Source organism: Mirounga angustirostris, unplaced genomic scaffold (genome assembly GCF_029215605.1).
Source record: "Mirounga angustirostris isolate CCGP_5_RB_7025 unplaced genomic scaffold, mMirAng1.0.hap1 SCAF_4, whole genome shotgun sequence".
Taxonomy (NCBI): domain Eukaryota; kingdom Metazoa; phylum Chordata; class Mammalia; order Carnivora; family Phocidae; genus Mirounga; species Mirounga angustirostris.
Window position 1 is genome coordinate 162,033,313 of NW_026991712.1, and position 25,679 is coordinate 162,058,991.

Below are 25,679 nucleotides of genomic sequence, written 5' to 3' on the forward strand. Positions count from 1 at the left end.
GGCAGAGCTGGTCCCTCAGCCACGGTCATCCTGGTGGGCCACAGTGACCCGGAATCTCAACCTTGCCCCTCTGAATCCAAATAGGAACCTCAGGAAACTGACTCAGACTCACAGAGAATGGAGGCACACTGCAAGTCATCAGCCCCTTACTTAACTTGGGGGCATTGGCCTTTCCTGACACCTGCCATCTAGAGCTTCTGTCCTGGCACCCGGTGTCCAGGACCGTGCTGGGGGCTGGGGAGCGGGTAATGGCAGAGCTTTCAGAGTGTGGAGAGTCTGAATCCAAGAAGAGAGGCTGCAGCTGGAGAAGGGGGCAAGAGACGTTCTTGAAGAGCCTTGGGTGCTAAATGGAGGCATTTGGTTTTCATCCTGAGAGCTGGGGGGGGGGGCACAGCTGGAAGGGAGTGACATGAGAATCACGTGGAGGAAAATCACTGTGCTTCTGGGCTAAACTGGAGCCGGTCTGGAGGCCATCGCTGGGGCCTGGGTGAAGGAGAGCATGGTGGAGAGAAAGAAGGGAGTGCTGCAGTGGGGAAGGCGGGAGGGAGATGGCTCGGGATGGAGACGAGAAGGTAGAATTGAAAAGATCGGTGATGGTTGCATGGAGGAGGTGAGGGAAAGGGAGGATTTTTGCACCAGGACAGGTATGAAATTCCAGCTGGACAGATGACCATGTCATCCCCAAATAAAGAGCCTCCTGGCCAAATCGAGGAGGTAGGGGAGGTATGGAGATCATGCTGGGATTGAGGTGCCAGGAGGTGGCTGGCTATATGGCTGGGCAGTCAGAGGAGAGAGTGGGACAGGAGGTGGAGGTGTGAGAGGCATCAGCACAACCTCGTGGGGGGACCTTGGGAGGCAGTCAGAGGTGGGACTGCTGGGCAGAGGAGAGATGGGAACCTGGGGAGGACCCGAACGACAAGGAAGCCTAAGGAGAGAGGAAAAGGAGGACTCCACAAGACGCCGGAACTGCCAAGGCCAGAGAGGAAGGAGGAGAACCAGGAGAGCATGGGTGACAGAGGCCGAAGGGAGGAGAGGCTCCTGGAGAGGCATGGGCACAGGGTCACACGTAGCAGGCAGGGAGGTCAAAGGAGAGGCGTAAACAGCGTCCACGTGTTGGCATGAGCGGCAGGGCCAGCCCCAGCTTGGGTTTCCTGAATGCTCCTGGCCTGGCTTCCTGCAAATTTTATTCTCTGCGACCCAGGAATCGGGTCCTGGCTGCCTCTCCTAAGCCCTGGAATCAGAGGGGGTGGGTTAGGCAGAGACAAAGCAGGAGCCTAGCCTTAAGCTAATGCATAAATGCCCCCCAGGTCACAGGAAGCCATTAGTTCTCCTTTCTCTCCGTTTTCATACCTCACTTAGAGCAGGTGAGGAGGATTCGCTGGCTCGTGGATGGGCCCAGACCAAGATGGGGGATAGAAGAGGAGGGAGACGAGGAGCGGTCGCGGGTAGCCGCGGCATGTCACCCCTTCCCTTGTGAGAGACTTGGCACGGCCCGGACATCCCCTCTGCCTCCTCGTCGCGTTGAGCACCGAGCAGAGAGAATGGCACGGCTCCAGGTGCCCATTTCCCCCGCCCGACCCTTCTTCCAGACAGCGAGCGCCTGCGGAACCGCTCTGGGCGTGGGCCGGGCACACGGTGCAGGTGTTGGTGAATGAAGGGTGTGTGAGTGAGCCCAGGACTCACACATCTTCCCCAGAGGCACAGCTATGGGGCCCTAACCATTGAGTTTCCCGTCCTGTGCAAGCGGAGGGTCAGGTGTCAAGGCTATCGAGCACTGTGTCCCCTGCCATTCAACCGGTAACCAGACCTTAGTTCTGGCCTCCATGCATTCGTGGCAGGAGGAACCCCAAGCCCCTGTTTGTGTGGCCGGGAAAGGCTCTGGCAGACCACCTCCTTCAGGCTGGCCAGGGTCCTTTGAAGCAAGGCATGCTGGGAGCCCACCCGGGGCAGGTAGAGGCCTGGGTGGGACAGGGCAGTTGAAGGCAGAGGATTTCCCGAGGGCATGCAAAGGTGGACTCGTGGTAGGGCAACCAGGTTGCCAGGGCCATGACCGAGGAGCTCCGGGGAAGCTCAGGAGCTGCCTGAGAAGGAGCAGGGAAGCAGGCCAGGGCTGCGGGAAGGACCCGGGCCACACTGAGATTCACCGAGGAACTGTTAGCTGCCAGGACCCAGCCAGCAGAGCCCAACCTGGGAAAGACCTGGAAGAAGCCTGGCTGGAGGTTGGGGGCCAGACAGCCAGGGACCAGAGCGGTCAAGGCACAGGTACAATGGAGCTTCTAGGGTGAAGGGGGATTGGAGGGAGACGAAGGTCAGAGGGAGCGAGAGGAACACACTGACCCCCGGCTGAGGGTCACCTACTCCTTCATTCGTTCCACAGAACTTTATGGAACAGTCTCAGCCTGGCTCCTGGGCAGCAGAGCCTGAGGCAGAGCCTTAGGTGCCACCACCTAGTTTGGGGGTGTGGTGCCAGGGAGCAAGTGAGGGGCAGGGACACGGAGCGGGGCTGCAGAAAGCCAATACGAGGACTCATTAGTGAGCCCGTCTGCACTGAGTGTGACCAGTCCCTGAGCCGACACCCTAGAAAAAATTTGGAGAGTGTGTCTCCGATGAGGGGAGGAGGGGGGACAGGTTTATCCACCGGCTCCTGACTTCCATGCGTATCTGGGTTTGGCGCGGCAGGCCTGGGAACCAATGGGGACCCTGCCGCGGTGCCCACAGCGGGCCAGGCAGGTGGGAGGGGAGTGTCAGCTTGTGCCTACATGAGGACAGTCAGAGCCAGAGCGCCCGACCTGGTGCTCGAGGGCAGGGGTCTGAACCAGGCCCCCACGATGTGCCAGACCCGGGGCGGCAACTAGAGAGATGGGAGCGGCCGAGGTGGCCGTCCGTAGCCCTAGCCCCCGCCCCCACTCATGGGAACAAACAACGAAGCAGCCAAGCTAACTTCTATTAAAACTTCAGTCAGCGCCACAGAGGAGTGTGGGGGACTTGGGAAGTGTAGGACGAGGAGAAATGATGTGGGCTGCCAGTCCAGAGTGACTCTTGAGCTGAGACTGGAGAATAAGGAAGAGAAACCGAGGAAGAGCTATCCGGGGCACGGTTGGGGTACCTGCCTGGGTGGGGCGCTGAGGGTGCCGTGTCTCCACCCTCATGAGGAGGCCCTCAGCGCTGGACCGGGCCCTGGGTGGACCCCTGCCTGGTGGTCACGCAGGGCGTGGGGAAGGGGGCTTCCTTTAGAGGTGGGAATGGAGGTGCCGTGCATCCCCCATCGTGTGCCACAAAGCAGGGGACGCCCGCCCTGCCGTGCCTTTGCTGGCCCTCGGGAATCAGACCCTTCTTGCAGGCCTGGGAAAGGCACAGACTTCATTCCTCACTGTCAGGCGTCCGGCAGCTCAGGGGGCCCGTGTATGAAGAATGGGTACGTCGTGACCCCTCGGTCTACACAGGCATTTCTTAGCACCTGGCCTCATCTCTTGAGATATATAGGGGTTTTCCCAGGCTGTTCGTGGCCACAGTGCTGATGAAGCGTGGCAGCTGTTTGGTGGGACATCCGCAGGTACTACTGTGACTCAGTGTACCCCGTGAGAACCGCGGTGTGGCAGGCCTGGGGAAGTGCTTACCAGGTGACCTTTCCTAAACCTCCGAAGGTGGATCCATCCAGTGTTCCCTTTGAAAGAGCTATTCTTTTGTTCATTAAATGTATTAAGGTAAGCCCCATGCCAGCACTGAGGATAAGGCAGTGAACAAAACAGGCAGGATCCCTTCCCTGAGCCTGCGGGCCTCACATTCTAGTGGAGGAAGCAGACAGTAGCAGGGATGGATGAACCCGTGTGACCCTTCAGCCTGGGTACGTGTCCTGTGAGAGTAGTGTGTCCAGGTAAAGGCTTGCAGACCAGTGCTTGGACGCGCCCTTGGCTCAGCAACCAGTGGGGGATGGCCACTGGTCCATCCCAGGAAACCCTGGAGGAAGGTGCTAGAGACTTGGGAGAGGTGAGTAGCTCCTGAAATGCTTTCCCCGTCCCGTGGCCAGCAGCAGGCTGGGGAACCCAGGGAGGGGGCCTGGGTCATTTCCGGCTCTCTGACGTGCAGCGGCAGCTGGTGCATGTGCGTAAGTGAAGGAGGACACAGACTTGGGAAGATGTCTCCCGACATGGCCAATGCGCCCATGCACTATGGTCTCCCAGCAGATGTGACAGGAATATCTGGTCTCAGACATGCCACCACCACCCCACTGTGTCCCATTTTCTCCCAACCAGGAAACAGACCTGGACTCTGGCCTGTATGCATTGGTCCCGACCCCTGTTTCCAAGGCCAGGGACGGCTCTGCCCCAGCCCCCACCTCTGGCCCCCTCCCCAAGCCTGGGCCAGGGCACTTGCAAGCTAGGCCTGCTGGGAACTCACCTGGGGTGGGGCAGAGTCCTCGATAGAGCAGGACAGACTGGGGGTGGGGGACAGGTGAACCCAAAGGGTGGACCCTCCCCAGGGTGGCCAGGCAGCTCGGGGTGATGACCAGGGAGGTTGTGGAGCTGAAGACGTCACTAGGACCTACCTGAGGAGGGCCATGAGCACAGGTGAGGGCTTCCAGCGAACAGGCCAGAAGTAAGGGGCCCATCAAAGGCCAGGGTACAGGGAGCAGACACCTAACTCTGGAGGAAGGCTGGTGAGAGACCAGTGGGAGGGGGAGGGGAGGGCAGCACCTGGGCAGACTGGCATGGGTCACGTGACTTCGGGGAGCATGGGATTGCTGAGCAGGGAAATAGAGGCCAGAGCTCAGCCCCCTTAGGCTGTGGTAAGGGCTGGTCAGGACCCTTGGGGGTACTTTGTTGCTTAGTCTTGCAAAAGAACTTTACTGAGCTCCTTCTTTGGGCCAGGCTTTGTGCTCACCCTTTGGACACATCAGTGTGCGATCCAGTTCAGTCCCTGCCCTCGTGGAACTTATACACCAGCAGAGGAGTGACTTACAAATAAGAATTTAGTTGTGATAAGGACACTGAGGAGCAGCGCGGCAGGGGTTGGGGGGCCGCTATGGGAGCAGGTCCCTAGGACCTCTCAGCATGTGGAGGGAGAGGGGGCTCACTGCCCCCAGCAACTGGCTGGGCAGGGCCTGTCTGGGCTGATGCCACCTTCGGGGCCCTGAGAGGTGGGGAAAGGAGCAAGTGATCGGAGATGGAGCTGTGGTGTGTCCATCCTGGGGCCCCTGGGGCCCTGAAGCAGGGAAGACCCGTGCTTCCTTCCTGAAGGAGAGAGGCTCAGCAGCTCTCCCAGGCCAGGGAGGGGCGCGGGCATCCTTCCTCACTGGCAGGCAGTGGTAGCCACTGCTCAGGAAGCCAGCGTGTGAATCACAGGTGTTAAGAGGTGACCCATCCGCTGACACTCAGGAGTCCCTTCTGTTCTCACATGTGGGATGCTGAGGCTGTTGGGTGTCAGGTTAATGTCCATGGGCTTCCACGGAGCACCGTGTTTTCTTTCTTTTTTTTTTTTTTTAAGATTTTATTTATTTATTTGAGACAGAGAGCATGAGAGGGAGGAGGGTCAGAGGGAGAAGCAGACTCCCTGCTCAGCAGGGAGCCCGATGCGGGACTCGATCCTGGGACTCCAGGATCATGACCTGAGCCGAAGGCAGTCACTTAACCAACTGAGCCACCCAGGCGCCCAGCACCGTGTTTTCTTACGGGTGGAGTCTGGGAGTCATCAGCAGACACCCTGCGTGACTTGCTTTGCCCCCTTATAAACTGCCATGGGCTCAGCCAGCTGGCTCTGTGGACGTGCTTGCTGAGTGTCTCTCCTACACAGCCCCATTCATCCAGTCCCAGAGTCTACCGATGGCGGACTGTGAGCCAGGCACTGTGCCAGGCCCGTGGCCCACCGTGGTGGAAAGACACAGGCTCAGACCCTGCTCCCGTGAGCTTATGACCCAGTGGGGGAGAAATCACAAAGCCTCTCTGGTCAGTGCTAAGAGCAAAAATACTTGTGCCGTGAGAGGAATCACCAGGGAGACCTGACATCACCTGAGGATTTTGTGGACGTAATTGAGCTGAGACCTGAAAGAAAAGTAGGCATTAGCTACACAAAGCGTTTGTGGAGGAAGAAGTCCGAGGTAGAGGAACTCACACGTGCAAAGGTCCTGAGGTGAGAGAGAGCCGGGGTTGGGGGGTCTGAAAGAAGGTAGTAGAAAGCGAACAAGGGGACATGAGGTAAGGAAAGGTTGGACAGGCGGGCAGGGCTGGCTCTGCACTTTCCAGCTCAGTAGGCACCGGACCTGTGGGGTTATTTAAACTTAAAGAAAAATGATTTTTAAAATTCTTTCATGCGAAATTTCAAGTATGAACTCAGTTCCTCAGTTACACAAGCCACATTTTAAGCTCTTGGCCACATGTGGCTAGTGGTTACCATATAGGACAATGCCAATAGAGAACATTCCTGTCGTTGCAGAAAGTTCTCTTGAACAGAAAGTTCTCTTAGATCATGAAAGGCTTAAGGAACCCCTAATAAGAATGTTTTATCCTAAGGGCGGAGGGAAGTCTTGCTGTAAATGAAGCAGGATTGGGAGTGGGGGAATTCTAGCTGGAGCAACACCACTTTGAGAAAAGACTGGAAGGTGAATTCCAGGGATACCACATACGTGGGCAGAGAGCCAGCAGACAGAACCCTGCGGAGAAGTCCTGCATGTGTAGCAGGAGTGAGACTGGTTTTCCTGGGGCGCTGTGGAAGCAGAAGCAGAAGGATCTGGAGGGAAGTGGGGATGAATCTGCATGTTCCACAGCCGTAAGGCTCAGAAGCCCAGCCAGGCGATGTATAGTGTATGCTGGGGAGACCCTGTGGCAGCCATGGTTGGCAGCCGGAGTCAGGTTCATGTCTCTGGGAATGCAGCGCAGCTTCAGGGTGGGCCCAGGCCTGCTCATCTGAATGGGGCGGTGGAAGGAGCTCCGTGCATCCTGCCCAGGCCCTAAGTGGCAGGAGTGACCCAGGGCTGTCACAGCAAATGACCACAAGCTAGGTGGCTTAAAACAACAGTCTTCTCTCTCAGTTCTGGAGGCCAGAAATCAGATGTCAGGGTGTTGGCAGAGTTGGTCCCTTTTCAGGGAGCATGTGTCCCATGCCTCTCTCCTGGCTTCCAGTGTGGCCAGCATTCTTGGTGTTCCTTGGCTTGACCCTGCATCACTCTGGTCTCTGTCTCTAGCGTCACAGGCCTTCTCTGTGTGTCCCTGTGTGGCCTCTTCTCTGCTTATAAGGACCCCAGGCCTAGGATGTAGGGTTCAGCCTACTCTAGTATGACTTCCATCTTAACTTGATTACTTCCGCAAAGACCCTGTTTGTGGAGCTTCCGGGTTGGTGAACCCGTGGAGATGTGAGGAGAATGGAGTGCCCCGAGAGAGAGAGAGGACATGGGAATTTCGTGTCCCTTCCCACATTCCTTGCCTGATAAATTGCTTCCATGCAGCCGCTCCTGAGTTCTAGTCTTTTCTAATAACTGGCGACCTGGGGGGCTGCACCATTTTACACTCCTGCCCACAGCCTAAGAGAGATGCGTTGCTCTGCATCCTCATCAGCACTGGGTACTATCAGTATCTTTTTTTTATTTTGGCTGTTCGGCAGTGGTATTACGGGAATCTGAAACCACTTGGGGAGTGTGGCTGAGGACATGTGAGGGAGAACTGTCACTCGGAGACCAGATGAACACAGGCTCCCACCGAGAGCCATTGCACCATTAAAACTCGCGGTGCTGCGAGCCCAAGAGTGGCTGTGAGCACGCTGATGAATTTGGGGGCACTCAGCAGGAGCCAGAGAGAGCCCGATCTTTGGGGAGGTGAACACACCCACTGAAGATAGAGTGTGTCCTCCCTTTGCACAGCCCAAGATACTCTCCTGACAATCTCTCTGATGCTGTTTAATCTCAGTGGCAAGAATAAAAGACTGTTTTAGTGGGCGGGAGGGGGGGGAGAAAAAGAGCCTACTTCCAAATAAGGTCACATTCACAGGTACTAGGGATTAGGATTTAACCATACGGAGGGGGCGCACAATTCAACACACTATATGCGGCTTGCATGGGGGTTTGAGGTCATGGGGAAGTGGGTCCAAGTATTGGCTCAGCCATTTACCAGCCATTCACCAGCTGTACTCACTACTATGCCACCAACACTTGTCACCCAAACCAGTAGAGCTTGAACAAGCTTCCTAGCCTGATGGACCCATGGGACCCTCATCTAGAATGCAGTGGTAACATTTACTGCCACATGGGGCTGCTGGGAGGATCCTATATGGTGGTATACGTAACACCCTTAACCAAGCTTGGCATATGGGACTCATCCAGGAATGATTGTGGTTCTTACTATTTTAACTGTAGCAGGTCCCAGTCTAAGCAACAGGACACCCTGGGGAATCCCAACCAAGAGGCAGAGCACAGAGATGGGGAATCTGGTGGAGACCATACCTAGAATGCAAGTATGCAGGGGCCAACAGGGACACCAGACACTGGTATCAAGTTGGAGTTCCCGGGGCAGATCTTTTCCTCAGGGAGGACCCCAGGCTTAAGAGATCAGTGGTAAGTGGTAAGTGGCCTGAAGTGGGACCATGGTCACAAGTCTGTTCTTAGAATCTGAGAGGAGGTTTTCCTGGTTTTGCTTTCTGGGACAAGGCTAGTATCCAGCCAGCAGCCAAGATGGCTGGATCTCTGGGCCAAAATATGGAGCTGCAGCTGTTTAAGTCATTCTTGCCTTCATTCTGGTTGCTGGAGACATGGTAGAGCAAATGGCGCCAAGTGGCCCCATGCAAGTATGGAGTAGAATAGGAGAGGCTGGTACCAGGTGGGTCCTGACAGATTCTTGGGAAGTGGAAAGCTGCTTAGGGGGATGAAGTAAGATCCTGGAAGGGTTGTCCTGCCCAGTTTAAAGGTTTAGAAAAAGTATGGAAAGGTCCTCAGGCAGATGGGACCAACAAATCACCCATAAAACTCATGAATGTGTTGGACAAGTCAGAGGTTTGGTTTGTTCAAGGACATGATTACTGTGAATATGAGAGCAAAGGCCTTGGATAAGCTCTGAGCCTCAGTTTCCCTCCATAAGAAATAGAGGGTTGGAAGAGATGTTCCTAAAGGTCTCCCTTCCAGCTCTGACAGCCTATGATTTTATGAATTGTCCTCAAAGAAAACTTGCACAAGTGGGAAGAGCCTGCCAAGGTTGGGCCTTTCATTCTGAGTAATGAACTGACACAGTAGAGACTTGACATCTGTTCCACACTTTCAAGGAAAGCTGGACAAAATAAAGTCTTTTTTTAGAGAAATCATAACAAATGGTGAAATGTAGTGTTTCCTGCCTAAACCAAAATCAAAGTGGAGAACGTCAGCCTTCCTAAAGCCCAAGGGAGAACGCTCATCAAAGCTCCCCATGAAGAAGGGCAGGTTGACCAGCTGACTCGCTGCTGTAGACACAGAAGGCCACAGACGCCCGCCTTCTGACCTGTGAGACCTCCTGACCTGTGAGAGCTGGAGAGCAGGAAGCTGGTGGGAAGATTCTGAAGGCTCCAAGATAGTGCTGGGGAAGAAGGGACCCCAGCCCTTCCTCACCAGTCCTGGACTGCTTCTCATGAAACAAGCATGGCTGCAGATACCCTGATCCTCCCATCACTAGTCTTTTCATCCAACTTGCCATCAAAGCCAGAGGAAGATTGACACCATTGACTTTGAGGTTCTCCCAGAACAATGTGCTTTGAAGGGACAGGGCCAGGGGAAGCCAAGATCTAGAATCAAAAGCCCACTACCCCCCTCTTATGCCAACATTATAGAGGATCCTAGAACTCAGGAATCAAAGGAGCCTTCCGGGATGTCCCACCCTGGTCCCCACCCCACTGAGTCCTATCGATATCTCCCAGCAGGGGCTCACTTGACCGGAAGCTCCATAAAAACAGGAGCTGGGTCTCCTGCTCAGCCCTGTGTCCCAGACTGGAGCACAGTAGGTATTGAGCAGATAAGCATTACTCACTCTGCACCTTCCCTGATCGTTCCCTCCTCTTGTTGCATTCATTTGTACACACACTGAAGGCTCCAGGGAGCCAGGGTGGCAGCAACTGGGCATTTCTTCTTTCTCTGCCTTCAAAGCTAGGCAAGTTCCAATGCACACATTCAGAAATTTACAAAAGGAAGGTCCCAGTATGATGCGTCCTTTGTAATAGGCTCTTCCTCACTCTCTGTCCCAGGTCCTAAGGTTCCCTGAACCCTTGGGCTTTGAATGTCAATAATCGGCTGTAGGGCCTGCCATTAAAAGGAAGAACATTGGGGTTGTAATGTCAGGGTTGTGTGTTTGCCAGCACCCCCCGCCCCCAGCCTGGGACACCTGCCATCTACCCAGATCAGGCTTCCCCTCCTTAAAATCGGACTTCAGTATGGTTGCTGGTTCCTATTCTAGGATTGGTGAAGTCAGAGATGGTGTTAACAGCTACTATTTAGTAAACAGTTTGATTAATGTCCGTCTCCCCAACTAGATTGTAAGCCCCGGGGCAGAAACCACGTCTGCTTGGCTCAGCTCTGTATCCCTAGTGCTTAGCAGAGCTCATAAAATGAATGAATGAAAAAAAGAAAGAAAGAAAGAAAGAAAGAGAGAGAGAGAGAGAGAGAAAGAAAGAAAGGAAAGAAAGGAAGGAAGGAAGGAAGGAAGGAAAGAAAGAAAGAAAGAAAGAAAGAAAGAAAGGAAGGAAGGAAGGAAGGAAGGAAGGAAGGAAGGAAGGAAGGAAGGAAGGAAGGAAGGAAAGAAAGAAAGAAAGAAAGAAAGGAAAGGAAGGAAGGAAGGAAGGAAGGAAGAAAAGAAAAGAAAGAAAGAAAGAAAGAAAGAAAGAAAGAAAGAAAAGAAAGAAAGAAAGAAAGAAAAGAAAGAAAGAAAGAAAGAAAGAAAGAAAAGAAAGAAAAGAAAGAAACTGGACCAAGCCATTGGGTGGCTGCCTAGAGACTATTGCCTTGGAAGGGTCTCAGAAGCAGCCATCCCACTTTTGCAAAAGGGTCTTTACTGCTAGTCTTTAGGACCTGACCTCTTTCTGTCCTGCCCATCCCCGAGACAGGGAAGTGATAACTTGGTTCACATTCTGATATGTAAATACCCACAGGAGCCCTCCCAGAGGGAAACACTATTAACAAACAAATATTACGGAGGCTGAGATGGGGTTTGGGAATGGACAAGCAAAGCAGTGTATCAGCTACAGCCCGACTGCACTTAGGAAGTCACAGGTAAATAGGCAGATAAGACAAAAAGTCACATGGTCACACATCCTGCATTCACACTGAGCAGGTTAGGACCTTACCATGGGGCAGAGCAAGCTTCATGGGGGTTTAGCATTGGAGGTTATCAGGGAGGGCTTCTTGGAGGTGGTAGTATGTGCAAAGAAATACAGAAGGTAGTAAGAGCCAACAGAGAGAGGGCATTCTCAATAGGGCAAGATGTGCAAAGCACGGAGGTGAAAAAGGGAATGTGGGAAACAGGAAGCAGTTAAATGGGGCCTCATGGAGCAGGAGAGCAGTAGGGAGGAGGCTGGAAAAATGGGAATGAGGGCTTACAGATTGTTAATCAAGAAAAGCTCAGACCAAGGAGATAATAGAAATAATAGACCTTTAATTATGACCCTCATTAAAATTGTGATGAGCTAAAATTGACCAGCACAGGAATATTCCTAGCCTTCCCCACCTCCTTCCTTTCTTCCTCTTCTTTGGCCTCTTCCCTCCCCTCACCTATTGAAGAGGGCTCTGGACTCCCCTCTGCCTCCAAAGAGGGCATTATTTTTGCCCAACTGGATTTTGAGGCCTTTAGGATGTACAGAATATCCAGAAGAGGAAAAGCAGTCAAGAAGCGGTTAGGAGAGGAAAGCAGATTCAAATAAGGTTTGTTCTGGATTCTGTGTCCTCTTCATGATGTTTGAAAGTCACCAATAAAGAACATGAGTTATTTTTAAGTGTTTGTAGATTGCTGAACTGTATCTATCTGACAGAGCACCATTTTGAGAATGAACCACATGGGTATAACTTTCATAGGATTCCACTCTCTGGATGTTGATATCGCTGTCCTCTTCCTGAAGGCCATGAGCTCTTGGAGAACAGGGGTTCTGTCTAATTCATCGCTGTCTTCGCAGCATGTTGGGCGTGGCCTGGCACAGGGGAAGGATTTGTAAACATTGTGGTCAAATGACCCCAAGGCTCTGGAAACGGACTCCACTCCCTTCCCTCCCCTCCTCCAAGATGAGGTGCCTTCCCCCTGCTAGTCTGAGGCTTTACTCATGTCTGTCTGTGTGTGTCTCTCTCATTGCAGAAGGCAGATCTGGCCGTGGCCCCCCTGACCATCACCCATGTCCGCGAGAAGGCCATCGACTTTTCCAAGCCCTTCATGACACTCGGTGTGAGCATCCTGTATCGAAAGCCCAATGGCACCAACCCCAGTGTCTTCTCCTTCCTCAACCCCCTGTCCCCAGACATCTGGATGTATGTACTCCTCGCCTACCTGGGGGTCAGCTGTGTCCTCTTTGTAATTGCCAGGTAAGGGCCATGCCTTGGCCAGAGCTCTGGCCCAAGGTTGGGGTTTCCGGGAGCCAGACTGACCCCCACCTCATCAGTCCTTAGCCATGCCAAGGTTCAGGCCACTGCTGTGCCTGCTCCTCTCTCCCTCACTGAGGCTCAGATCCCTTTATATCCTTCGAGGAACATTCCGTAGCCCCTCCCACCCCGTGAGCTTGAATCCCCCAGGCCTTCACCTGGTCTGTGCCCACGGCCAGGAGGCAGCCGTCGTATCCCCAGGCCCTGTGAGCAGTCTTGGAGAGGTTAAGTCATTGCCCAGAGCTGCACCACCTGGGCCAGGCACCCAGGACAACAGACTTAGGTGCATTGAATGGTCCAGCGAGTGGACTGAAATTTGGAAAACAGACTGCGTCCGCCCAGTCCACACAACAGGAGGAATTGTGCCATGTGAACACACACGTGTGCATGTGTGAAAACTTTGGCACGTACATTAAACACACATGTGCACACGTGTGAAAACTTGGCACGTACATCCCTGTCCATAACACACGCTGGCAACCCCCTTGCATGTTCGGTCGTTTGCACGGAGACACAGCACATACTTGCTGGTGGATGGTAGGAGGAGCTCACTAGGGCACAGGTTTAGCTCGGTGTTTGCTGAGCACCTGGTGTTTGCCAAGCACCATGCTCTGTGCTTTACAGGCATTATGTGACCTAATTCTCTCAGGCCCCAGCCCTACGAAGGGAAGACATCTGAGGCTCACCGAGGCCATCCTAACAACAAGTGACCGGCATTTGAACTCTCATCACCTAGGGTTCTATCTGTAATCCACATCTCTGGCCACCTGGACATTTGTCCTTTGCCCTGGCCCCGAGAGTGGCTCCTGGTCCCTAGGCCCTCTGCCCCCTCCTTCCAGGCTCCAGCCCCATCCCCTGCCCCGGTTCTTTTTCTCTAAATCCTAACAAGGTGCGAAGAGAGAGTTCTCTGGAGAGGCGATTTGAGATCCAAGGACTTCGTGTTTGGGCTTTTTTTCCTCCTGAGTCTTCTTTGAAAGCCTTCCTCCCACCCTGCTCCCTTTCGCTCCCTTTCGCTCCCTCTTCCCACACAGAGAGAGACCAAAGGCAAGGATGTGAGGGAGGAAATTGTCCTGCCTCGGAAATCCTCGGCTGCCAGCTGGCGGGTGACGCCTGCCCGCCCTCCCCCGCCCCCAGCCGGCAGCCCAGCCCGCATTACGCCTCTTCCTGTAATGGCCTAACAAGCCTTTGAAAGCAGGAGCCACTCTCCAGAGCTCTTGCCGTAATTTTAGCAGATCCAGCCCACTCTGGGCTCCCTGCCCCCTGGAAAACAGCTCCAGCTTCTCCAGCATGACTCCGATGTGCGCCCAGTCCCCCTCCGACCCCTGGCCTTTCAGCCTGCTTTTCGCCTCCTGCCTCCTGGCAGGGAAGGTGAGGGACCCCCTTCACCAGGTTAGGCTGGGGAGACTTTCTGGAAGAGAGATGGGACTTCTGCAGCTGCTGCAAATGACACAGGACACCTGAAGGGGACAGGAGAGGGACAAGGGACCTGGCCACAGGGCCATGAGCAGTGTCACAGTACAATTACCACATTATGTAACACTCACATAATTCACACGCACCCTGCCTGATCCTTACAAAGGTCCTGTGAGGTGGGGATAACTCTCCCCACTTCGCAGAAGCAGCAGATGAGGCTCAGGGAGGGGAGGCTCAGCCAGTGCCCAACGTCAGAAAGCTTTCTCTTCCGGAGTCGGACGCCCGAGCAAGAGCTGTTCATTTTAAATCAGGGTGGCAAACCCCGGCGCCCGCGGGGCCGGACAGGAAGCGTGAGGGAGGGGAGCAGGGAGGGGGAGAGACCGCACGGCTGGATGGAGACTGCGCTAGGCAGGCATGCGGGGCCGGCGCTGCCACGTCCCTGGTGTTTAGAGAGAGACTCAGGTTTTTTATGTGACACTTCGTGGCTTTTATAGGTAGCCACTAAGTCCATTTTTTTCCAACACTGTCAAGGTCAAGCAGGGCACATCTCCAGGGTGGCTGTGGCCTTCTGTGCCCCCTCCATGTGGCCTGTGTCCTTCAGACCGCTCCAGGCTGGCGGCTGGAGAGCTAGACACCGCTGCCCAAGAGATGGGGTCGCCGAAGCGTGGGCAGGGCCCCAGGCCCCCTGCAGGGAAGCTGTGGCATGTTACAGGGCTGTCTGTCCTGCAAACTGGCCTGGTCTGGCCTGTGTCTGTCTAGCACCGGGAGTCCACGCATTGACCAAGGCCTTTCTCTGCCACCAGGATAGTCTTGCTTTATGCCTGGAGAGGTAGAAGGAGAGAAGAAGGGAGGGAGGGGGCGCTCTCACCATGGAGAGCAGGATAGTTGGCACTCATGGCAAGAAGATAATCCTAGATGCCTGATCCCTGAGGCAGGACTGAGGGTGAGCTGCCAGCCGGTCCAGCTCCTGGGAGTCACCTTCCCGTCACATCTGGTGCCGATGAGCATCCCAGGGAAGAGATGGTCCCGGCCAGCCAGTGCTCCATCTACACCTCCATCACTGGGGCTGGACTTCAGCTTCTCCCATGAATGCAGACCGAGTATCCCTAGGTCAGCCTCCACTAGCTCCCACCTAAGTGCGAGACTGTGACAGTCCTTTGCAGCTGCGAGCCATTAATCCAAGATCCATCGCTAACTTGGGTGGCACCTTCCTTACTGTTCAGCGTCCAGCCTCCTCCTGTTCTCTCCTGTGGCCTGGGGGTTAGAATCTGGACCCTCCAGCTCCCTCACTGCAGGGGCGCCCTCCCCTGCCTGCTCCAAACCACCTCCCCATCTGTAAAATGGGCCCCCATTGCACTGTCCACCTCAAAGGGTAGCGAGGAGCCGGGCCCCTTACAGTACTTGATGACCAAGAGGCCTATTCTAGAGCAAAGTAGTTCGATCATGAGAAGCAAGTCCACCCCTGGGAGTTTATCCTGTTGAAAGTCACCACTGAGCCCCACTTTACAGTCCCCCCAAATCTAGAAAGCCTCAGCTCAGAAGAGAGGGTGGCCCTTCGGCATGGGTGCCCATAGTGGTGTCCCCAGGGCTGTTTCTTCCAGCAGAGTGTGCAACAGTGGGGTATGGGGACAGGCCAAGCACCAGCGACAGAGGAGTGGTTGAAAACACCTCTGAAGTAGTTGCAGAGAGTAAGGCAGATCCGGAAGAACTGATCTGGAAAGAGTCTGGTGGCTTATTAAAGGAAAAGTCCAAGTTCTAGGTAGCACTATGGTATGATACTTTCCTGCGTTTAAAAACGACCACAGTTTTCGCGGATGTGTGTAAGCCACGCAGGACTTGTGAGGTCTCATCCAAAATCATCTTTACTGTGTCTCCCCGCTATTCCAGTGTGCTCAGAGCTGAGGCTCTCCTTGCCCCGTGAAGGCTCGGCCGGGGTCTGTCACTTTTTGGCTCATTTCCAGGTCACAGGAACCCCGGGTGTCTCTCTAATCACAAACACTGTTTCAATTCAGAAATGAGAAGGTTGAGTCCAGTAGAGTCCTTGACATTTCTACCTTTGTTCATACATCAGACCACTGGTTGGCCTGCTCCCCAGGTCAGCGTGCTCCCCTGATCAGCACCTGGCCCCCCAGCAGCCCCTGCCCCATGGCCTCTCCCCGTCGCAGTCCTGTTGCCCTTCTCGGATAGGACTTAGGGCAGAGTTGGGCTGGATCTCTTTTCTGCTTGGGCCCATCCGGTCCAGGGAAACACTTTTGGCCCAGTGTCCTTATACCTGGCTGCGTCTGGGTGTGCCGGCCAATACCCTGCAGCAGGGACTCCCCGTCCTGCATGCACCTGGGAGGCATGCATCAGCCCGACCCCTGCCCTCCAGACCCCCAGATGGGGCCCACCTCGTTACAGAGCCGCCTGCCAGCTCCCTCAGCAGTCCCGTGGACACCCTTCTCCCAGGACTTCCCAGGAGGCATGCGGGGACCGCTGAATGCATCGCTCTCCCGAGGCTTTCTCCGGAAGCTTCCCAGAGCAGTCTCCGCCTCTCCTCCCTTCAACCTTTATCTCTTCCTTGTGGATTTGTAGAGCCTCTAGCCAGTTCATGGTCATTCCCTTTGAATATCCCCGTCTTGGTTTGAAGCCTCACGTTAAAATTTCATATGTGTAGGATCTTCCCACTTTGTGAGAGCAAAATTCTTCTCCTGCGAGCTTTGGTGATCAATGTATAATTTATTAAAGCTTTTAAAAGGGGGATGGACAAGTCACGACATCATACTTAAAGCATATCATACATTTAAAAACAAAACAAAATGCCACTGGACATGCCTCTCCTTCTGGGCCCCTCATCTCAGCATCCTACCCCACGCCAGCCACGCCAGCCTCTCAGGGGCTCTCTCCAGGGTCTCCCAATCTCCCCAGAGTGTGCTAGCTTCCTCCGGCTTACATGGCCTCACCTGGGATTCATGCAGCAAACAAAGATCCCTCCGGTTATCAGGGCTTGTCTTCCTTAGAAGGCAGTGGGGGGCTTTCAGTAACAAGTTTTCCCTGTCATACAGGTATTTGTATATTCAGAGAGAAAAATCTGAACAATTATGTAACACATTGTTCTCTCCGGGGGTGGGATCCTGGAGTACTTTCGCTTTTTCATTGTATTCTTCTATACTGTTTGAATATTTTATGAAGTGTATGTTTTGCTTTTTTTCCATTTTAAGTGTACAAGTAATTGAAAAGCCCATTCTCATTTTTTAAAAAATTCATCTAATCCACCTAAAGCAACAGGCTGCCCTGAGATTCCTGCCGCCCTCCTAACTCCCCTCCCCAGAGGTAGGTAGGAATCTTTCCAGACCCTTCCAACACATTTGTATACACACGTCCGTAAAGAGGCATAGAGCTGTATCTTTAGGAATCTATCTATATAAACGTGATCATATTGTTCTTTTTTTTAATCACTTTTTTTTTTTTTTAAACCAAACAGTATGGGGTGGAAGATCTTCCCCTATCAGGACATCCAGACATCTCTCGTTCTCTTCTCTGAGCCGTGTGACATTGCGGAACAGGCTTCTGACGGAGTTTACTTAATCATTTTTCTGTTGAAGGACATTGAGGCTGTTTCCAGTTTTTAGCTATTACAAACAATGCTTTGATAAACACCCTCGCGCGCTTCTCTTTATGCTCATGTACGGGTGTTTTTTCTAGGCTGGATAATGAGTTGCAGAATTGCTAGGTTGAAGGGCATGTGCGCTTTTAATTTTAAGAGATACTGCTGAATTACTTTTACAACCAGAAAAGGGCACTAACAATAAAGAACAAGAAGCAAAATGGCCCTGGTTTCCCATTCCCGGCCTCCCCAGCAGAACGCTAAGTAAATTGGTACTAAAGTGACAGCACATCAATGTTTGCTAAGCAGGCAGCTCCCTGAAGCATGGGTGCCCCTTCCCTGCCGGCTCCCCCCAGCTCCGCCCACCGCTCCCCTCTCCCTGCTGCAGGTTCAGCCCTTACGAGTGGTATGACGCTCATCCTTGCAATCCCGGCTCCGAGGTGGTGGAAAACAACTTCACTCTGCTAAACAGCTTCTGGTTCGGGATGGGGTCCTTGATGCAGCAAGGTAGGTGCCTTGTCTCCCCAAGGCTCTCCTCTCAGGGGCGGGGGCGGGGGTGCCTCCTCTCTTGAGCCTCCAGGGCAGCCTCAGACCTGCAGAGCTGCCAGCAGGTTGGAGACACCTGGAGACTCAGGCATGTATCCTTGTCCCAGGTCCCTGTCCTCCACCAGTCCTGTGGCTGGACTGGCTCAGGGTCTGAGGCTAAAGCAGAGAGGCCATCCCACCCATGACATGCAGGGCTCATCCCTAACCTCTCCTGCTGCAGTTGCAGTGGACATACGGCCTCCTTCTTGCTGGGGCCAACCCCACTGATGGCCCCATCACCTTAGACGCTGGCTGGGTCAAGTTGAGCGGAGGACAGGGGAGACTGGAGGCAGGGAGGCTGGGTGGGAGGCCATTGCAGAAATGAGAGGATGAGACCTGAACTGGGGTCATGGCCATGGGGGTAGAGGACAGAGATGGACTCTGAGAACTTCAGGATGTAGCAGGGACGGGACTTGGTGGCCATCTGGCCGTGGGGAGCTTGGGAGTGAGAAGGGTCATGTTCCAGGTGGTGAGTGCATCAGGGATGGTATGCACAGAAGGACAGCATTTTCTTACATCCTCTAGAGGGAGGGCCAGTATGTTGCACCTGACCCTGGCCTGGTGACCCACCCTGTGGCCAGATCTGCAGTTGCTCAAATGTCTCAGAAAGCAGAGCACCCTCACTGGCTGCAGAGACACCATGGGCTGAAGGGCAGGTGGCGGGAGAGGAGCCCCCCCCCCACCACCAAGGAGGACCCCGCTCCCCAGCCTTGCTGGCCAGGAGCAACAAGCTCGTTGTTTCTGCCTGTCGAGTTGTATGTCCAGAGCCTCTTAACTCAGGGAATGGGATGGAGGGATGGGGATGGAACCAAAGTCTCTGCCTATGTTAGGATCCCACTAAGGGGCAGTGGGTGACAAGGAGGCAAGGAAGGGAAGGGGATCCAGGGGGCAAAGAATTCCCTGTCCCTCACTCACCTGTGTGTGTTCTCAAGGCCCAGTCCAAACCCTGGCCCTCAGTAGACATCCGTCAGCAAATGCCAAATGAATGCTATTATCCCAGCGTGTCCTGAGTGACCACTACATGCCAAGCCCTGTGCTGGGTGCTTAAATGAAGGAGGAAGAAGGGAGAGAAATCTGCCCCCAACTCCCCAACTCCCCAACTCCAGCGATCTCCCAGCCACGACAGAGGCCAGTGCAGGGGTCTGGATAGGGATCCAGCAGAGCCTGGCACAGTCCACCAGGAAAACAAGTCATTCTCCCCTTGGAGGGGCAGCTCTTGCCCTAGGTTGGAGCAATCTGGCGGGGTTGGGAGGAGCAGGTAGATGGGGTTGCGTGTGGCCGGGTGGGGAGGGGCGCCTGGGGAGCCTCAGTGGTCTCCAGAGCTGGGAAGCCACAGGCGGCTTTCAGCGGAAGTGCCTCTTTCTGTCCCCGCTATTAATGAGTGTCCCGAAGCCTCACCTTGCTTCTTTGTCCATTATCCTTTCTCAGTGACAGTTGGGAGAGACCTGGAAGCCCCCCATTGCAATAATCGCTTCTCCTCGCCCTCCCCCGGCTGCTATTCAAAGCCCCGGCTCCTGATGCATTCCCCCACCGGTTTTGATTAGGAGGGAGAAAAATAGTTATGTATTTGAAAAACTCTCCTTTGAGTGTCATCCATATCAAAGCAGACACTTTTCAGATTGCAGGTCCAAATATTCTGGGAAGTTCAGGAGTCACTTGCTATTTAAATCTCTTGAAAGCCGCCTAGTTAATTACTTCAGTTAGAAGGTTTCATCGAAATTGTGCTCCACACCCAAGGTCGGGGAGGAAGAGGGATCTATTTCGGCAACGAGCTTCAAAAAATGTTGATTTTTCTCCTCTAGCAAAGCACCAGCAGGCAATCTTGTGTTTGTATACTGCTTGTATCTGCAACACACTTTCTCCTGCAATTATGTCGCTGCGGCCTCACGGTATTTGTGTGAGGCTGGGACAGAGGAAGGACCAGTCTCCGGGCTTTGCAGGGTCCCAGAGAGGGAAAGCGTCTGGCACAATCACACAGAGTTGGGAGCAGGATTCACTCCAGAGCCCCGGGGTTTCTACTGCCACCCATTCCAAACCGGGGACGGCAGGGGCTGACGAGCCTGTGAAATGTGCGTGTCGTTCTAGAGCAGTGGTTCTTAAATTTTAGCCTGCATCGGAACCACCTGGAGGGCTTCCCAAACCCAGATTGCTGGGCCCCACCCCTCAAGTGATGGATTCAGTAGGGCCTGGGAAGGGGCCTGAGAATGTGCATTGCTAACAAGTTCCCAGGAGGTGCTTCTGCTGCTGCTGGTGGTCCGGGGGGCACACTGAGAACATCTGCCAAGCTGTTACTAGATTATCAGTGGAGTCTGTGACCCAGAGGGGCCTGAGTAGCCCTAGATCGTGTCAGGGACCACCTGCCTTCTCCATTCTCCCAGGGTCTGAACTGATGCCCAAAGCCCTGTCCACACGCATCATCGGGGGCATCTGGTGGTTCTTCACGCTCATCATCATCTCCTCCTACACGGCCAACCTGGCTGCCTTTCTGACTGTGGAGCGCATGGAATCGCCCATCGACTCTGCTGATGACCTGGCCAAGCAAACCAAAATCGAGTATGGGGCTGTCAAGGACGGGGCCACCATGACCTTCTTCAAGGTGAGACCCTCTCCCTCCCTTGCAGCACCATGAGCTGACCCTCCCACACCCTTCGCTCTCCATCCCTAACTTCACAGCATCAATGGGCCAGGAATCCCCAAGGCTCAGGCCATCCCTCCCTGTTTGAGACCAGTTGGCTTTGGGGAACTTTGATGAGGATATGGCCACCTGAGTTGGTCCTGGCACAGATCCTACACATCTTCATACCTGGGACAAGCAGGGTAAATGTGCTGTTTTCTTCAATCCTCAGAGGATGGCAGGTGGAAGGATGAGGCTGGAAAAGGGAGAAGGAGAAGCGTGGCCCAGACACACAAACAGTTGTGGGGGCCAGGGGGCTCCCTGCCCTTGACTTAAGGTCTCTGTGGCATCCATGTCCCAAGAGCCTGGCCTGCCCTTGGCCATGAGCTCTCCACTACTGAGAGGGTAGCAAGGAGCACATCCTTCAAGGCAGGGAGGAGGTTAAAACTTGACCAAGCGTTTATGAACATTTCTTTGCACGTTACACTCTTAGACCACTGGTGTCCAGATAAAGCCCTCGTCACCTGCTCAGGTAGCTGTTCTGATGGGGATCTGGCCAGGGCTCTCCTGCTCCTCCTGCTTTGTAGGGTGTTGGCTCAGTTTCCCAAGGTTTTCACCTACTAGAGTAGCTAGGGTTTTCCTAACCCACTGACGGACCCTGAGGACCGGTAAATGTCCTTCTGGAAATGAATGTAAAAGTCACAGGAGCTACCACCACCAAGAGCTCACAGTGGGCCAGACTAATGGCTTGGCCTCAGTGAATCTTCATGACCAGTCCTGTGAGGTAGGCACTACGATTATTTCCACTTTACACATGTGGAAACTGAGGCTCAGAGTGATGAAGCAGGTTGCCCAAGAACTCACAGCTGAAAGGCCCAGGTCTGCCTTCCTCCAAAAGACCATGTTCTAGGCCACACTCAGACTTGAGTGTGCATCCCTATCACCTGGGAGGCTTGGGAAAACCCAGATTCCTGGGCCCCACCCTCTGGGTTAGTAGGTCTGGGGCAGGGCCAAGAATGCACGTTTCTAGTGAGTTCCCAGGTGCTGGTGCTGCTGGTCCCTGGGCCACACTGAGAACCTCTGCTCTCGTGGTTTCTCCGAAATGGTCAGGATCGGGAACTTGGGGGCCGTAGGTCCATTCATCCATTTATTTATTAGTCACTTGGAAGCCTGGGCCCTGGTTCCACATCCCCCAGCTCTGGTCTCCTTCCAGGCTAAGCCTCGGAGGGATGGACTGAGCCTCCAGCCGGGCCTGAAGGAGGCAAGGGGAGGGCAGCAAAGGATGGGGAGAGAAAGCCTCTCCCTCCTGCGCACCGGAGCCTCACCAGCACTCTCCCCTCCCCTGGCCTCCCTGGGACCCTCCTTGAGGGTGGAAGCAGATGTTTAGTGAGGAGGAGAGAGAGAGGAAAAGGTCTCCCCTCCTGTGATATTGCTGTTACCACCAAGAAGTGGCCAATGTGGCCTTCCTGAGAGGTCACTGTCGTGCATTCGGGGCGGATAGAAGCATTGTGATAGGCATGGTAGGAGCCCTCTGGGACCCTGGGTATGTGTTCGTGAGTGTGTGTGCAGGGGATGCCTGTGTGCATGTGTGACAGTATATAATCCACAGAAACATGCATTTAGGTGTGTATGTGTACACACAGGGGCCCGTGTACAAAGTCGACCTGTGTGGGTGTATGTGTGTCTTTGTGCTTGGACAGGAGTATTTGCAAAAATCTGTACATGTGCTGGCAAGCACGTGTGTGCATGCATCCCCGTGCTCCGGGCATGTGGATAGGTGCCTTTGTGTGTATATAGGTTCTGTGTATATGTGCGTGGAGATTATACGTGTGTCTATCTGCCTGAATGTCCCCACGGGCGTATCTAGACAAGTGAGCCTGGGGGATGGGCATCCGTGTGTGTCATAGGCCATGCATCTCTACGTGTAGCTTGTATGTGTGTGTGATGGCCCCTGCGTGCATGTGTCTGCATGTGCAATGGTTCGTGTGTGTGTGGCGGGGGGGTGGGGGGTGCGCACGCTGCTGCAAGTGCGCCTGCTCGTACCTGTCCCCAGGCTGTGGCCCAGCCCTCTGACTGTGCCAGAGCGTCTCATGCATTACACATGAGCCCATCTCGAAGCAGGGCTCCCGATCAAAGGGAAGCGGCATAAATAAGCCCGGTGCAGGCTCATTGCCGCGGATTGGACGCCCTTGCCTCCCTCCACGCTAAGATGCTCAGATTGGCTTCCAAGAGCCTGGTTCCAGCCCCCACCGCACTGCTGTCTTCAGCATCAAGCAGCGCCTCCAGCAGCCTGTTCCGCCCTCACGCACCTTCCCTGCATACTGTGCAGCCCGGAGGGCAGAGGAGGGACACCCATGCTGTCACCCAGCTGGGATGCCGGGGCCCCGGGGCCCATGCTTACAAGGGCTCCTGGCCAGAAACAGCAACTCCGCATCCCCTTGCAGAACCAAGCCTGCTTTCCCGCTCTCCTGATCACCAGTTAATCCCCTTGGACATCTGGCGACATTGTCTCCCGCTTGAATTCGAGGGAAGCTCTTCTAGCGCAGGCTCCCTTATCACTGACAGCAGCAATGGGACCGCGTTGCAGGCAGAGAGGAGCTTGAATGTGGCGATATGAACCCCACCTCAGATCATGAGCTGGAAGCACAACACCCGCCCAGAAGTTCCCCAGACAAGCTTCCTTCCTCCCCACCCTACCAGCCCCCACCCTCCATAGCTGGGCTTTCCAGTCACCCGTCCCCTTCCCAGTCCCCACTCCTCTCCCCCGTGAGGTGGTAGCCTCCTCATTATCACTTTCAAGTTAGAGCTGGAAGGAAACCTGAGTTGAACCTGGAGAAACAGAGAGGGTGGGTGATTTGCCCATGATCACACAGCAGATCGGTGGTGGAAGCACGACGCGAGGTCAGATAATTCTGTGTGCACACGCGGCGCCCTCCCCCACACCCCCTCTAGGGTCTTCTGGAGGGCAGTCTTCCCCCCTGCCCATGAGTGGATGTGGCACTAAGCTTGAACAGGGACCAGCTTCAGGTGTAGCCACAGGATATCTAGGAGACATTGGCCAGGTCAACGGTAGTAGTAACATTTGTCGAGCATTTACTCGGTGCCAGCCACGTTCGGGCACTTGACCTGCATTCACGCATGTCATCCTCACAGCAACCCCAGACCGCAGAGACCATTATTATCATTCATCTCCATCCGACATCTCAGGAAGGTAGACTCCAAAGTGACCTGAGTTCACACGGACTTACCTAAGATGGAGAGCTAGTGAAATGCTGAGCTGGGATGGGAACCCCGGTGGTCTGGCCGGAGCCCTCGCGCCCACCCTGCAGCCCGGGAGACGCACAGCTCCAGGCGGCCCGGCGCTCTGAAGGAAATTTCACTTGAAGAGTTGTCGGGGAGCGGCAGACCTCATAAACAGCATCTCCCGTGCTGTCCTCCCTCTGTCTGGGAAGATAAAAATTAATTAGGAGATGAAAAAGGAAGTCTTTGAAAGCACTGTATGGCTGTAAAAATATGTAAATGTAAAGGAGAACACTGGGGAAGCGTGTTCACTGGGCAGCTTTGAAGGGAGCCAGGCTGTCTGAAGACGGCTTCTCCAAGGATTTAGCCCCCTTCCGTGCTGCGGTGCGGGAGGGGGGCCCGTCACGGCAGGAGGGACTGTGGGTGACGGACTCCCACTCAGGGAAGAGACCAGAGCTGGGGCCCAAGGATCCCAGGCTCCCCGGGGCTCCAGCTTTGTCAAGCCCCCCACCCCCTTGCACAGCCTTGTCTGGCCCTAGCGATGGAGCCTGGAGAGGCCTTCCATCCAACGCCCCATCTTCCAGCTGCTCGGCCGACTCTTCCATGAGCTGGAAGGCTCACCCCATCTCAGCCTCCAGTTTCTCCTGGCCCATCTGCTGGCTGGTCTAGAATCAGAGCCCTGCCTTCAAGCAGAAGCAGGGCCCCCAAAACACAGGGGCCAGGCAGGATTCAGTGTCGTGCAGCCTGGCACGGTCAGGTCACCCTGGTCTTAAAAGTCAGACAGACCAGGACTTGAGTCCTGGGTGTTGGCTCTGCTGGGTGACCTGGGGTAAGTCCCTTTATTTCTCCCAGCCTCAATTTGTTCCCCTGTATGACACAGATACGGGTTCCCCGTACGCGGCAGTCAGCAAGAGGACTCGGTGCACTCCTGGGCATATATGGTGGTTAGCCCAACGCCGGGCACACAGGTGCACTCGAGTCAGACGCCTCTTCAGCTGGTGGACCCAGAAGACTAGGAAGCAGGCTGGACCCTTTTCTTCTTTTGCCTTGTAGTCCCCAGAGGACTTAACCAGAGCACTTTGGAGAGGGACCAGCCAAGGGACACCTGGAGAATCCCCCTTTCTCCAAGTCACTGCAGATGGGGGACCATGGGCTTTGGGAAGGACCTTGGTACCTCTCACAGGATGGCCATCGGCCTCTGCTCAGAGCTAAGAACTTGGGAGGAGCCCCAAGACCCTCAGAATAGAAGAGACCCCGAGAGGGCAGGCCGAGGAGCAGGGACAGGTGCGGGGCTTGGCCCGTGGTGAGAGGAAGTGACTGAACACTCGAGGACCGCTCTGGGCCTTTCTATGGAACGGGGCTGATAATAGAACCCCCCTCGCAGAGTTATCGAGATGACGAAGTGGGATAATTCACGGAGACAGCGTAACAGAGTCACAGTGAGCACCTGACACAGAGTACACGCTGTAAGAAGTGCTAACCATTCTTACGGTTTTGTTGTTGAAAGTGGTGGTACACAGGCCTGCTCAGCCCCCAGACACGGTTTTGGGGACCATACACTGCTTACATTTTCTTGTGTGAGTTGCCAGCATTTTAAAATGGAGAGATTTTTGCATTTAGAATATTCACATTTCCAGCTTCTTGAAAATGTGAAGGATCTGGCATCACTGAGCTGCTCA

The 25,679-nt window shown here is 54.5% G+C and overlaps 1 protein-coding gene across 1 annotated transcript in view; it reads left to right on the top strand.

Annotated features, from left to right (window-relative positions):
• The window catches only part of GRIK3 (glutamate ionotropic receptor kainate type subunit 3), a 220,924-nt gene that overhangs the window by 179,978 nt on the left and 15,267 nt on the right, over positions 1-25,679 (top strand). Inside the window, exons 11-13 of the mRNA XM_045898073.2 lie at positions 12,282-12,505; positions 17,950-18,068; positions 20,525-20,742. Of these exons, the coding sequence (XP_045754029.1) occupies positions 12,282-12,505; positions 17,950-18,068; positions 20,525-20,742 (561 nt within the window). The remainder of the gene's footprint in view (positions 1-12,281; positions 12,506-17,949; positions 18,069-20,524; positions 20,743-25,679) is intronic.